Raw genomic sequence first — 14,408 nt, 5'->3', positions numbered from 1 at the left:
GTTTTTGGCCCTATCTCCCAATGGTGAAGAATCGTTTAAAAAATTCCAGTAGCCGGATCCGAATCTGTATCCTCACCAAAATCTAATCATTTCGTCCATGTCACATACACTACATCTCTGCCAAATTTCGTCCAAATCCATTCACAACTTTGAGATATTTTGTTCACAAACTGACAAACAAACAGACAGACAGGGGTGAAAACATAACCTCCATCCACCTTTGGTGGCGGAGGTAAAAAGCCACTCACCTTCGGATAAAAGAGCCTCAAGCGTTGTTTCTATCGTTTCGTATATGCGTAAAGCAGCCACACACTTCTCTTTCGAAAAACCAAGTTCCTGAAACAGCACAGAACATGCCTTCCATTTGTTACAACCACAAGCCAGTGGAGTATTAAAACAACCAACCAGACAGACAGACACACACTAAGTAATTCTTACTATGAGCATTTATCATATCAGGGCAAATATAGGGAATATACAAGTACCGATACATTCAAAGTACACCGTCCCCATGCCAAATAAATAAATACCCTCCAGCGCGGCATTGCTGGGGTGTCTTTGGCACCCGGCGATACTGCCGTGCAGCTCAAAGAGACTGTATTGGGAGGGAGAGGTGTACAATAATTGAGTAATCAATAAATGCATATTTAAAATCAATAAACAATGATCATAAAATATTTTCTTAATCAATTGGCTAATAGTGTGGTGAAAATGTATCAAAGTTGAACCCAGGTGTGATGCTCACTTAAACCACTGGGCGGTGTCTATAAGACCTCGGGACGTCCGCGACTCGAGGCCACTCCTGCGACTTTATACAATGACATGTATAATTGAATGGTACGTACCCACTTATATTCTAGGCTTGCTTGCATTGACTGATATATCCAATCTTTCTCATATGATGCCTTGATCCTGACATATATATTGCATGGTGTATTTTACAGGATGATGTCACGATCTAATTTAAATTAAACCTATCTATGGGACGAGTTGTGGATTTGGTTGATTTTCACAACACTTAATTTCAATTATGATCTTCGGGAATGGCGGGACACGAGTCTGGCGATGGCCGGATGAACGCGGATCACAGACGAGCCTTCCTGACATTCTCCGCGCTCCTGCGAGGCCCACCTCGGAGAAGAATGACCGGCAGAGGACCCGACGAGCTAGCTCCAGCTACGGAGCTCCGACTACTCTCGCTGCCGGTCTGTCTCGAAAGGACCGGATGCGACGGGGACCTCGCAAGCCTTTTGCGGGACCGCGTCGTCAAAACGCGAACTGCTCTCCTGAGGCCCGAACGCCGGAGCAGGCATGACGGACTCCGGCAAGACGCCTGGAGAACGATGCTACTGGGCAACGTTCTGCGGCCGAAACTCCGTCGGAACGACGGACCCGCTTGGAGCCGACGGTCTACCCGACCAACTGATTTGCGTGCCTCGGCCCGAGATGAGATGTCCACGCGAGTGTTCACGACACCCTTGACTGTCATGCCGCGCTCGGAAGCACCTCCACGCGCGAATCGTGCGCGCGGCACCCATCGCGTGCACTACTCTGTGAGGCCTACGATTCCGCTGCTCGGAATCACCTCCTCCTACGCGACGCCGCACGCTGCACCCGTCGCGTGCACTACTCCATGCCTGACCGATCGCTGCTCGGAAGCACCTCCCCGCGCGAATCGCGCGCGCTGCACCCGTCGCGTGCACTACTCCGTGAGGCCTACGAATCCGATGCTCGGAATCACCTCCTCCTACGCGAAGCCACGCTGCGCCCAACGCGGGCACCACTCTGCGAGGCCGGCGATTCCAATCGCTGCACGTCGGAATCACCTCCTACGCGCGAATCGCGCGCTGCCCCATCGCGGGCACAACCCGACCAATCGCTGCTCGGTGGAATCACCTCCTACGCGCGAATCGCGTGCTGCCCCATCGCGGGCACAACCCGACCAATCGCTGCTCGGTGGAATCACCTCCTACGCGCAAATCGCGCGCTGCCCCATCGCGGGCACCACTCTGCGAGGCCGGCGATTCCAATCGCTGCACGTCGGAATCACCTCCTACGCGCGAATCGCGCGCTGCCCCATCGCGGGCACAACCCGACCAATCGCTGCTCGGTGGAATCACCTCCTACGCGCGAATCGCGTGCTGCCCCATCGCGGGCACAACCCGACCAATCGCTGCTCGGTGGAATCACCTCCTACGCGCAAATCGCGCACTGCGCCCTTCGCGGGCACCACTCTGCGAGGCCGGCGATTCTGATCGCGGCTCGTCGAAATCCCACCTACACGTGGCTACTCAACGAGGCCGGCAAACTCCGCTGCCCGGAATCGCCTCAATGGAGGCTCGCTTGGCACCATTCGAGGACTCGCCGCAGCACGGATGAGTTTCTAAGGACGTCGAGCGGGACCTTCATAGCCTTTCACGACACTCGGGCTTATGCTTATGATAGATGATCGTATACCATGTGTATTCTATATGACTAACTATGTCTAAAACTCCGGACAAAACACGGCCCAAAAGCTAAACAAACGAGACGCTACTTCAGGTCGTGATATGTATTCGATCCTTTGACCCGAAAGCTAACAAACGAGACGCTACTCCAGGGCGTAATATGTATTCGATCCTTTGACCCGACAGCTAAACAAACGAGACGCTACTTCAGGTCGTGCAGTTTATCGCTGCCAAGCATGCTTGCCCACTCGACTCGGCGTGCTCGCCCTCTCGACTCGGCGTGCTCGCCCTCTCGACTCGGCGAAGCCGCACTGGATCAACGGGCCGAGCTCAACTTTCGGTTTCCTCGTACGCGGTGCGCCCTAGATAATACATTTCACTCGTCGGCCGGGTTCGTATTCCGTACACCAATCTTGAGCCCGCTCGAATGCTGGTGCCCAATGGACGCGAGACTATAGATTTCGGTGTGCTACTTTACTCCGTCTGGGGATACCGCTCAGCTGGAACTCGCCGTCAAACCCGCCCGCACGCGCCCGAACCAATTGATGACGTCATCGACTAAATCACGCGTTTGCTCTACAGCGCCATTAACTGCTTCCCGCGCTTGCGTCATCAGAGTACGTCTACCTGAGTTCGTCTACCTGGGTACCTCTACAGATAGCAGAAATACTCAATCTGACCGCCCCTGCCCGAAAGTGCGTGTCATAACGTGGCGGCCTTCGAGGGCGACTAGCCAACATCGAGGACTTACGCCGTTAATCGATAAGGCACGGGTCATTTGGGGGTGCACGGTGACCCCCACGACACGGTAACATTGAGCGTTGCGCCCGACTCCCTCGTCTCCTGAGCAAGCCACGTGGGCACCGGCCCGCCGGATCGCCCTTGACTCTGGGCTTGTTGCTTCTAGGACGGGTCTCTTGGCTCGCCTCCACACATTTCGAGACTGCGAGACGCCTCGCCCGGCCGCTGCCTGATTGCGTTCCCTCTGACCCAGACTGTGAAGGTCGCTCGACTTCGGTGCGCGGTGCGCGATAGCTAACTCACACTTCACGGGGGGGGGGGGGGGGGAATGGCTGAGTGAGGGGGTGAGATGATGGTCCATCCATCCGGGCCATCCTCTCGGTATGTCGATCCATCCATCCGGGCCATCCTCTCGGTATGTCGCTCCATCCATCCGGGCCATCCTCTCGGTATATCCTCTCGGTATGTCGATAGGACGGGCCATGGATGGACCATCATGGATGGCCGATCCCTCCGGGACGTTTTCCATTTCTCGATCTCGACGTTCTCGTCTCGACGTTCTCGATCCATCCGGGACAATCCCTCCGGGACGGTAGCCGGTATAGCCGGTATCGCCGCGTAGCCACTAGGGTGGGCCATGGATACAATCCATCCGGGACGTCTCTCGGTAGCCGGTATAGCCGAACGGGCCATGGATGGACAATCCATCCGGGACGTTCTCTCGGTAGCCGGTAGCCGGTGCTATAGCCGAACGGGCCATGGATGGACAATCCATCCGGAACGTTCTCTCGGTAGCCGGTAGCCGGTGGTATAGCCGAACGGGCCATGGATGGACAATCCATCCGGGACGTTCTCTCGGTAGCCGGTATAGCCGGCGGTATAGCCGAACGGGCCATGGATGGACAATCCATCCGGGACGTTCTCTCGGTAGCCGGTAGCCGGTATAGCCGATCTTCTCCGATCCTCTGCGCGCTGTGCTGCAGGTCGGGAGATTCTGTGCGCTTCGCTGGGAAGGCGCATTTCGGTCGTTTTGTGCGTCGTCGTAATCTGCCATGCCGGTCGTTCGGGCAGCCTTCGGAGGGCACTCGTGGCAAACGTTTTGCTTGTACAACTATTTGCCGGAGCTTGTAATTCGTACGCGCTGCCGTCAGAGGGCGCTCGAGTCTCGTGATTTCAAAACGGGGGACTCCGGGGTATCGAGTAACTCTCGTTATGGCTCTTGTCGGCTCTCTCCCTCGGCAATTCCATGACATGGATCTAACGTGGATCGACCATGTACCCTTGGGAGCCAAGGCAGGTACAGACTTACTGTAATGGACTTACAGTAATGGCCTCCTGTCATGTAATCTTACTTACTGTTACAACTCCTAGGCCGGTACAGACTTACTGTAATTGACTTACACTGTCATGGCCTCCTGTCATGTAATCTTACTTACTGTTACAGCTTACTGTAAAGAGGCTTACTGATTTACACATCTTCCACATCGACACATCTTCCTGTAATGTGTTGCCTTGCGACGAATAGACATGGCTTACTGATTTACACATCTTCCACATCGACACATCTGCCTGAAATGCGTTGCATTGCGACGAATGGACATTCGCTCTTCGACAAGGTGGTACACCTTACATGCAAGGTACACCTTATGTAATGAGTTGCATATCGAAAAGGTACACCTTATCCAGCACATAGGCCTGTGAGACTAGACTATTGTGACCCACAGGCTCATCGTCTGCCAGTATCGGACATGTTTGCTAACCAGGCTATGAGTGCACCTAGAGAACATCTGCCGTCCCTCCCTTCGCCTGATACACCACTGCCTGAAGCGGTGAGGGCACTGAGGTGCCCCTCCGACACCTGCCTCCAGCGGCTACTCCGAAGCAGGGGACTCCGGGTTTGGGGACGTCGTACCCGGTAGTTTCCAAACCTGTGCTGGCAGGGTAATTCGCCACACTGACCGCTACTGATGGACAGACTGACCTGTACTACTGATAATGGATTTGTTTCGTATAGCGCTTTCCAGGAAGCCCTGAAGACGCTTTGACAGTGTGCGAAACATAACACAATGGCGCAAAGACAAGAATCAATAGGAATATTTCTTTGACACCCCAATAATGATATAATGACTTCCTCTACCCATTAATGCTGACGCGCGCACGCTTCCTGCCTAGTGGCAGCATAGTTCTAACGGCGGGGAGAATGTGGTGAAAATGTATCAAAGTTGAACCCAGGTGTGATGCTCACTTAAACCACTGGGCGGTGTCTATAAGACCTCGGGACGTCCGCGACTCGAGGCCACTCCTGCGACTTTATACAATGACATGTATAATTGAATGGTACGTACCCACTTATATTCTAGGCTTGCTTGCATTGACTGATATATCCAATCTTTCTCATATGATGCCTTGATCCTGACATATATATTGCATGGTGTATTTTACAGGATGATGTCACGATCTAATTGAAATTAAACCTATCTATGGGACGAGTTGTGGATTTGGTTGATTTTCACAACAAATAGCATACCGAAATCACCAGTGCTTCATCCGAAGCTGTAACCTTTTGAAAATTAAATAAGTCATTAATCATAAAAAATTAAATAATGAATTGATTAATCAATAAATCAAAAATATCCTTTACAGCCATATCACTTGGTCATTGTCATGCCCAAATATCAGCTTCCTAGCTCAAAAGGTGCCTGAGACATTGCCCAGAAGAGAAAGAAAATAAATAAATGATTAATAATGAAAAAAAAAAAAAAAAAAAAAAAAAAAAATCAAAAAATTATTAAATAATTAATCAACTGGCAAATGGAATACCTAAACCACCACCGTTTCATCCGAATCTGTAACTTTAAAATAATTAACTCATTAATCAAACAATTAAATAATTAATCTATTAATTAATTAATCAATAAATCAAAAATAGCCTTTACAGCCAAATCACTCGGTCATTGTCGTATCCAAATATCAGCTGCCGAGCTCAAAAGGTGCCTGAGATAATGCCCAGAAGAGAAAGGAAATAAATAAGTACTTAATTAATCGATATAATAATTAAGTAGCGAATCAATTAATTTATTAATCAAAAAACAAAAAAATACCACTTTTGCCAAAGCACTTGCTCACTATTGTGCCGGAATTTCAGCTTCCGAGGTCAAAGTATGGCTGAGATATCGCCCGGACAAACAAACAAGAAAACAAGAAAGCAAGAAACCGGAGTGAAAACTGAGTACTCCCCTTCAGAGCATTGTGGGAACTTTATTAAACCTTTTCTTATTGAACTGCGGACAGGCTGATAATGCATATCTCATGCCCTGTGATTTTTCTCTTTCATTTGCTTTTCTGACCACAAACTGGTCTGTGTTTCTTTTTCCTGCTTATCTGACCATGAAAATAACTCTGCGTTTTCCTCCCTTTGTACAAAAACTCCGACATCCTGGGAAGTGACCCTCAAGATTGGTTGTGAGATGCTTTGGGTTGAGATGTCCTTCAGGGAAGCTTCCTGTGGAGATGGTTATCTTTGCTCCGCTGAAACTGCCTTTATGCTTATAAACCAAGTGCACAGTAAAAACGATTGAGAAGGGAATCAGCATTATCTGAAGCCTTCCCTTTCCCGTATATGTGTGAATTCCATATTAAACAGCTTGTATCTTCAGTATGGTGTCTTTAGTGTCTACATCGGACATCCGACATTTGGTGCTGAAACCTGGGACCACCAAGCCGTGGCTGGAAGGACTGACGACTCCTGGAGATGACAGCAATTGACTCAGGGTACCCACCTCAACTTAGGGAACAAGGTGAGACACCTTTTATATCTCTCCTAGGAGCAAAGTGCTGTCATCTCCAGGTAAAATCGGACCCTTTCCTCCATAGCTTTGAGCGAGTCCAAACCAGAATTGTTAACTTGGTAAAAAGTAGTCAAGCCGTTTATGTGAGACAGGACAAATTTTGAGGAAAAGAGGTGGGACCTCTGGTATTACAAGGTGGGACCTTGGGAGAAAGAATTCAGTGACTAAGGACTACAGGGAGTACCCCGAGTAGTGACCTCACCAAGAGGGAAATAAGGTGTAAGAATGGGAAATCAAAATGGGTGACCGGGTAAGACCGATCGCCCATTCGCAGGTACTTCGGTGGAGTACATATTGAAAACTGCAGGGGAGGAATCCGTACAATTTGTACATCAGTAGGTTGGAATAACCGTTGGACAGAAGTCCGCATTCCCCGTTGAGGGAACGTTTCAGAGATTAGATTAGTTAGAAAATCTGAGGAAAGCTTTAAAAACAAGGGATGCTAAGAAAAAAGTACAAAGGTGATGATTGGGAGGCCTTCAGTCAATGGATGGAGGAGTGTGTCAGACGGGTTAGGGAATCTAAATACGCAAGTCTAAAGAACGGACCCAACACAACAAAGAAACAGATAACTGTGCTACAGAAACAAATGGTAGCGACACAAGAGAAGGACAACGACCAAAAGCCCGAGGAGAGGAGCGTAGCTAACTCTGATCCTCAGGCGCAACATGGAACGGACCCTTATGCAGGATTATATGCCCAGCTCATGGCCTGGAAAAAGACAGACCAAGGCATGGATCCGAGCCCCCAAACGATAGCCCCTATGAACATGAGTTTTGGTGGAAAATGAATGAATGAAATGAAATTTTTGAGAGAAAAAGAAAATTAATGTTGAAATTTGTTGTTCTTGAATTGGAAGCAAAAAGAGGTTGTGTGAATGTTGTTCGATAGTGTTTTCTTTGTATTTTGTGGTCATTGGTTTGTACTTGTGCATGAAGGTGTCTTCATAAACTGCATTAATTCGCATATTGGATCCAGTGTTGTACAGTGTGAAGTGTTTGGCCTATGTAAGCAGCACAATGGCTGATTAACAGGTGTTGTATTGTTGTATTGTATTGTTACAACATGTGTTGTAACAGGTGCTGTATTAACAGGTGGATGGAGATGACGCAGGGGAGTCACAGCAGAATAGGATTGATGTGGGGGAAACAACAACATAATGTTGCTCATGTCGAGTTCGGTAGTTCCTATTGATTAATTTGTTCACATCATGCTTGAACAAGAGAATGAGTCAGGATAAGGTTGAGAAGAAGTGTCATCAATCAACTGCTGTAAAGAAAGATCATTGTGAGTTAAATTGAGGCATTCTGAAACATTTTGGACTTTTAAGATTTTGTAATCAAGGTGGAAATGAAAAGTCAAGCTGTGTTTCACTGCATCTTGCATTTTGGTGAACAATCGATCCGGGGTGTCAAATATGCGTCAGATGTCAGAAGCCTGAGTGAATATGTGCTCAGACCTCTACACGTCGGGATTTGGCCACATCGATGTGGAGGATTTGGCAAGCCATATGAGGGAGGGGGGTTGAATATAAAATGAGGAGTGGAAGCTCCGAAATACGTCGTTTAGTTTGCGTGGTTCGGAATTTTTCAACATAATAGTTTCAACTTGTTAGTTTCAACATAATAGCAATAAAGGTACGTAATAATAGGTTGAATAAAGGTTAAAGTGCAATGGAGGTGAAAGTGATGACGTCATTGCGTTGGATAGCTTCACACGGGGGATGGGACACATCTTGTTCAGTTGGACATCTAAAGTTCCTTTGTCAGCAGAATTTTAGAGGCACCCAAGTCGTGTCCTATTGACCGTGTGACATGTTCGTTGCGCGCTGGTCAAGGCGAAGCGGCAGGCGGAAGGACCATGCCATTGGTTGTGATGTAAAAGGAACGCGCATATACATATAGGCCTACATACATATAGGCCTACATACATATAGGCCTACATACATATAGGCCTACACACACACACACACACACACACACACACACACACACACACACACACACACACACACACACACACACACACACACACACACACACACACACACACACACACACACACACACACACACACACACACACACACACACAGAACATAAAGTCCCAGGGGAAGCTGTACACGGAGATCTGTCCCATGACCTACCTGTGGTTGTCTCATGTGTGGTAAATATACTCTCTTACCTGTGTTGGCATTCAATGTGAGAATAGTTAGAATTCCCGTGGTTTGGGCTGGCTCTGCCAGGCGGGTTATAAAGAATTTAGGGGTCACAGCAGTGTTGTAGAGTTGCAGAAAGCACCTCCATGGGTATTAGGATGAAGGTAATTCCATTGTCACAATGATTTGTGCTCAAATCCTTTGGGGAACACCTGTATCCGAACTATGTTAGAAAGAACAGGGGTGGACAATAATGCCGAATGCGCTCGTAAATTTGGGTATATTCCCACGATACAGGACAGGGCGACACGGCCAATACCAGTTTGGGGGGGGGGGGGGGGGGTGAGGGAGGGAACAAAGGCATTATCTGCCTACAAGGAATAGGAAGAACAGAAGTGGGCGTTTCTGAATGTGATTTTGTTATACCTGGGAGAAAGCCAAAACCTCAAAAGGAGCAATGACAGTTTGGGTGGGCTTACAGGATAATACCACCACCCTAACAACTATTACTTTTACTTAGGCAGTTAAGACCGAAAAATAGGGCGTATCGTTCATTTTTTCAGGAAAGCACAAAATTTGGCCCAGATGTAGTATGGACCTATACAATTGTTTTCCTGAGGGGCGCCCAAAAATTCAGAACCCCTGGTGGCCGCCATATTGAATTTCAACATGACCGCCCTCTGTGACCTATTTCCCTCAATAACTTCTATACTATGAGCGATAACACATTGTGGATGATTTTAATAACCTAGCATTCACAAAACTTCAACAATTAACTTTATATTAACCCTTTTTATGCAAGCATTGTTTCTTCGATTTCCGAAAAATTTAGTCATTGCCTGTAAACAAACCCGCCCCCATATAAAATGACTGTATATATCATATATTATGACTTCTAGACAATATTTTTGGAAAACCAATGAATATGTCTCCAATGTGTTTTATCATTCACATATTCCCAAGCATTGGTATAAAGTTACACATTTAAAAGAACATAAGCAGATAAAACAATCATCAGAAAAGAAATAAATAAGTTTTCTTATGTCTGTTTCAATAATGTACAAAAATATTCAAATTGTCTAATAAGCCATTGTACTTGTGAACACCATTCTAGGTAATGCTCATACATTATAATCTTGTTATTTGAAGTGCGTTTACACTACAAACAGTTTCTTTCATGTCATTGGGACAAACTTAGTCTGTGTCACAATCGTCTGGATGATTAGGCTGTCTGTATGATAGGTGTCCCACACAATGTCTACACGGCTGGTGTCTCGCAGTTGACCTTCAAAGTATGGGATGACCTAATTAAATAATGGCAATCAAACGCTGTGGCAGACATGTCTTACATGGCATACTATAGTATCGAAACATTACATTTGGTGCTAGATGTAGTATGGACCTATACAATTGTTTTCCTGAGGGGAGTTCCAGTGTCTTAGCCCATGTAACTTTGATTAATTAATACCATTTCATGGTTATCAGAGACCAATAAAACAATGTGTATCACTTGGAATTGAAATTTTACCTAAAATACCATGAGAGATTCAAGGAAAATGGAAACACCATGGTGGCCATCTTGAAATTAAAGATGATGGATGCCAATCTTTATGCAATTGATCCCATTGGATTCAGAGACCATGAAAACATGGGGTAAGACACTGGAACTGTGGTGTTATCGCTCATAGTATAGAAGTTATTGAGGGAAATAGGTCACAGAGGGCGGTCATGTTGAAATTCAATATGGCGGCCACCTGGGGTTCTGAATTTTTGGATGCCCCTCAGGAAAACAATTGTATAGGTCCTTACTACATCTGTGCCAAATTTGGTGCTTTCCTGAAAAAATGAACGATGCTTCCTCTTAACTGCCTAACTATTTTTCCACTGTCCCCAAGGGGGGAGATTCAGAGGGCATGAGATGTCTTTCAAATCATATGGTTTCCCCACATCGAACAATGTTTGCCTTCGGCGATAAAGCTTACCCCTATTTATCTGATAACTGGAAGGGAGTCTGCTATTTGGGCTCAGTAGTACCGGAAATCTTGATACTGGATGATATACAAAACTCAAAACTTCGGACGAGAAGGGCGATGTGGGATCAGGATGGATGAGTAGTTTTTGGATATACCATATTGTCCTGGGTTTTGTGGGGTCTCACCATAATTGTGGGATTAATTTTAGTTGTGTTTATAACAAAGCATCTCCTTCGGATGTGAATGGAGAGATTATTTTCTAGCTCCTCAGCACAAATGGCCCAGCTGGAGATGAACGAGTACGAGGAACTGCCTGATCTACCCGTTGCCCTGGATTCCAAGGAGACGGATGATCCCGACACTAGTGGCATTTATCTTTTATCTTTTATCTTTTGACTATCACGCTTTTTATGCCAAGCATGAACGAATGTTGCAAGAGCTTAACGATCTCCTATTTACTCCAGAGGAACGACATCCAATCCCTCATAAACATAAACCTCGATTAACTGGAGAATCAGCAAGGTTGCGGCTACAGGAGGCGGAGGGAGCCAGTCCTGCGAGGGAGGTGACGCGCCCTCCAGCAGGGCACAATTTCGTCAAACCAGTCTTCTTGCAGATTGTAAAGTTAAATAAAATTCTACAAAAGTTGTTCTTTGATATTAAGAAAATTAATTAATTAATATTCGAACAGGAGAAGGGAATGTGGGAACTAATGGTTACTTTATTAAACCTTTTCTTATTAGACTGCGGACAGGCTGAGAATGCATATCTCATGCCCTGTGATTTTTCTCTTTCATTTGCTTTTCTGACCACAAACTGGTGTTTCTTTTTCCTGCTTATCTGACCATGAAAATAACTCTGTTTTCCTCCCTTTGTACAAAAACTCTGACATCCTGGGAAGTGACCCTCAAGGTTGCTTGTGAGATGCTTTGGGTATGAGACATGTCCTTGGGGGAAGCTTCCTGTGGAGACGGTCATCTTTGCCCTGCTGAAACTGCCTTCGTGCTTATAAACGAAGTGTGCCGTAAAAACGATCGAGAAGGGAATTGGCATTATCTGGAGCCGGGGTCGGCAACCTTAGGCACACGTGCCATCATTGGCACGCGGCAGCGTAATCATTGGCACACTGGCGAAAGCAGTGCCCTCTCAGCTGCATGCCAAATCACCTCTTGAACAGCCATTGGCTGTTGCGCGGCCTGTATTATTTAGTTTGACAGTACGGCCGCCCGCTCACATTTCCCACAGGAATTGCAGTGAATCGGTTCAGGTTCGGTGGATGATGGCATCCCCGCTAGCTAAGAAAGCTAAAGTAAAGGTTAGGGCATTCCAGCCCTCATGGACAGAAGAGTGGGGTTTTGTTTTTCAGAAGGACCATGCTGTGTGTACTTTATGTTTTGAAAATGTTGTTTGTCGAACGTGGAGTGTTAAGCGCCATTTTTAGACAAAGCACGAGAAAACTTTCAAAGATCAGGCAGATAAGGCAGAATCCATCAAACGTGCAATGTCCAGGTATGGGAAGCAAGCCAACACCCTCAAAATCTTTGCCACTGCTAAAAACCATGTGACTGAAGCAAGTTATCGCATTGCTCATTGCATTGTGAAACGTAGAAAGCCATTCACTGATGGCGAATATATTAAGGAGGCTTTTCTCTGTAGCTCAGAGGTTCTGTTTGAAGGCTTACCAAACAAAGAGACAATCAAATCGAGAATAAAAGATATTACCATGTCAGCTAGAAGTATTGAGCGACGCATCGAAGAAATGGCAGAAAATGTCAGTGCGCAGCAAATAGCTGGGTTAAAAGATGCTGTGGTATTTAGCATTGCACTTGACGAGAGCGTGGACGTGAATGACATACCACGTTTGGCAGTCATGGCAAGATACTGTGATTCGACTGTAAGAGAGGAACTCTGCTGCTTAAAGCCAATGTCTGACACAACAAAAGGTGAGGACATAGCCAAGGTGTTTATGGAACATTTTGAGGAGCGAGGGATTGACATCAGGAAGATTTTTGCAGTGACAACAGATGGTGCTCTCGCCATGGTCGGGAAACACAGGGGAGCTGTCAGATTAATTGAGGAAAAGTCAGTCACCCCATCATGAAACTCCACTGCATAATACACCAAGAAAACTTCTGTGCAAAGATGTCAAATTCAGGTCTTAATGAGGTTATGACTACGGTAGTAAAGGTTATTAACTTCATAGTTAAGCGATCTGCTCTGACACACTGACAGTTCCAGTCCCTGCTCGAGGAAATGGACTGCACATACAAAGATATCCCTCTCCACTCAGCGGTTAGGTGGCTAAGCTGCGGAAAAGTTTTGGAGCGGTTTGTCAGCTGCTTTGATGCCATCAAGGCCTTCCTGGCTGAAAAGGGCCAAAACTACCCAGAACTCGAGGACAAGAAGTGGGTTGTGAAACTTATGTTTCTCACGGATATTACGGGACACCTCAACAAGCTCAATCTCCGACTGCAAGGTGCAGGGCAAACTGTTTTGGACATGTTCGACACATGGACGGCTTTTTTCGGCAAGCGAGCAATCTTTTCAAGTGATGTTGCTACTTCCACTTTCCGCTACTTCAGACACGTAAGGGAGCTGTAATCGCAGCACAGCATCAGCACCGCTGAAATATGCAAATACATGAGCGAGCTTGAGTCAGAGTTCACAACACGATTTGGGGTCTTTCAGAAGGATGGACCCATGTTCTCTTTCTTGATCAAGCCAGACAGCTTTGATGGACACAAATTGTATATAAAATGCTGCCCAACGGCTTTATGTTCAGTTTGAAAATAATTCCGCAATTCGGTTAATTGTGGGCGTGATTCTGTAGTTAGCTACTCAACGCAGTAGGTGGGACATATTTAGTGTTTTAAAACTGTCGCATACACAGGTTAGAATAAATGTTAGGGGGAACCACATCTAAGTGTCACATGTAATTAAAAGTTAGTCCCAACTCTTTCTCAAAACCTGTCGTTCCAGTTTTGTAGGTTCGACTCGGGGAAGAGTCTGACGAGGGAGGGGGGCAGTGTTGCAGTTTTGAGTCTGTCAAGTGAGTTTAATAAAGGTTAGTCTGTCCCCCATCGTTAGTCACACAAGCAACATGTAGCCTCGCAATAGTATAGTTATGTCTTAGTATTTGTGAGCTTAGTTCCTTTCCAGTGTTAATTCTGCGTTGAGTAGGAGCCAGGGAAATAGGCCCTACTGCCACCGATCATCCTACGTCCGTAGCATCAATCCCTTTT

The 14,408-nt window shown here is 46.6% G+C and overlaps 1 protein-coding gene across 2 annotated transcripts in view; it reads right to left on the bottom strand.

The window, feature by feature from the left end:
* Positions 1-14,408, bottom strand: part of TTC31 (tetratricopeptide repeat domain 31) — a 103,855-nt gene that overhangs the window by 28,764 nt on the left and 60,683 nt on the right. For both annotated transcript variants that reach the window (XM_068105827.2, XM_068105828.2), the window contains one exon: positions 249-336. In XM_068105827.2, coding sequence (XP_067961928.2) covers positions 249-336 — 88 coding nt within the window. The remainder of the gene's footprint in view (positions 1-248; positions 337-14,408) is intronic.

The sequence above is a fragment of the Myxine glutinosa genome, chromosome 2 (assembly GCF_964187855.1).
Source record: "Myxine glutinosa chromosome 2, kmMyxGlut1.1, whole genome shotgun sequence".
Classification (NCBI taxonomy): domain Eukaryota; kingdom Metazoa; phylum Chordata; class Myxini; order Myxiniformes; family Myxinidae; genus Myxine; species Myxine glutinosa.
Note: the sequence above shows the minus strand (reverse complement) of the source record. Positions and strands in the feature narration are given on the sequence as shown.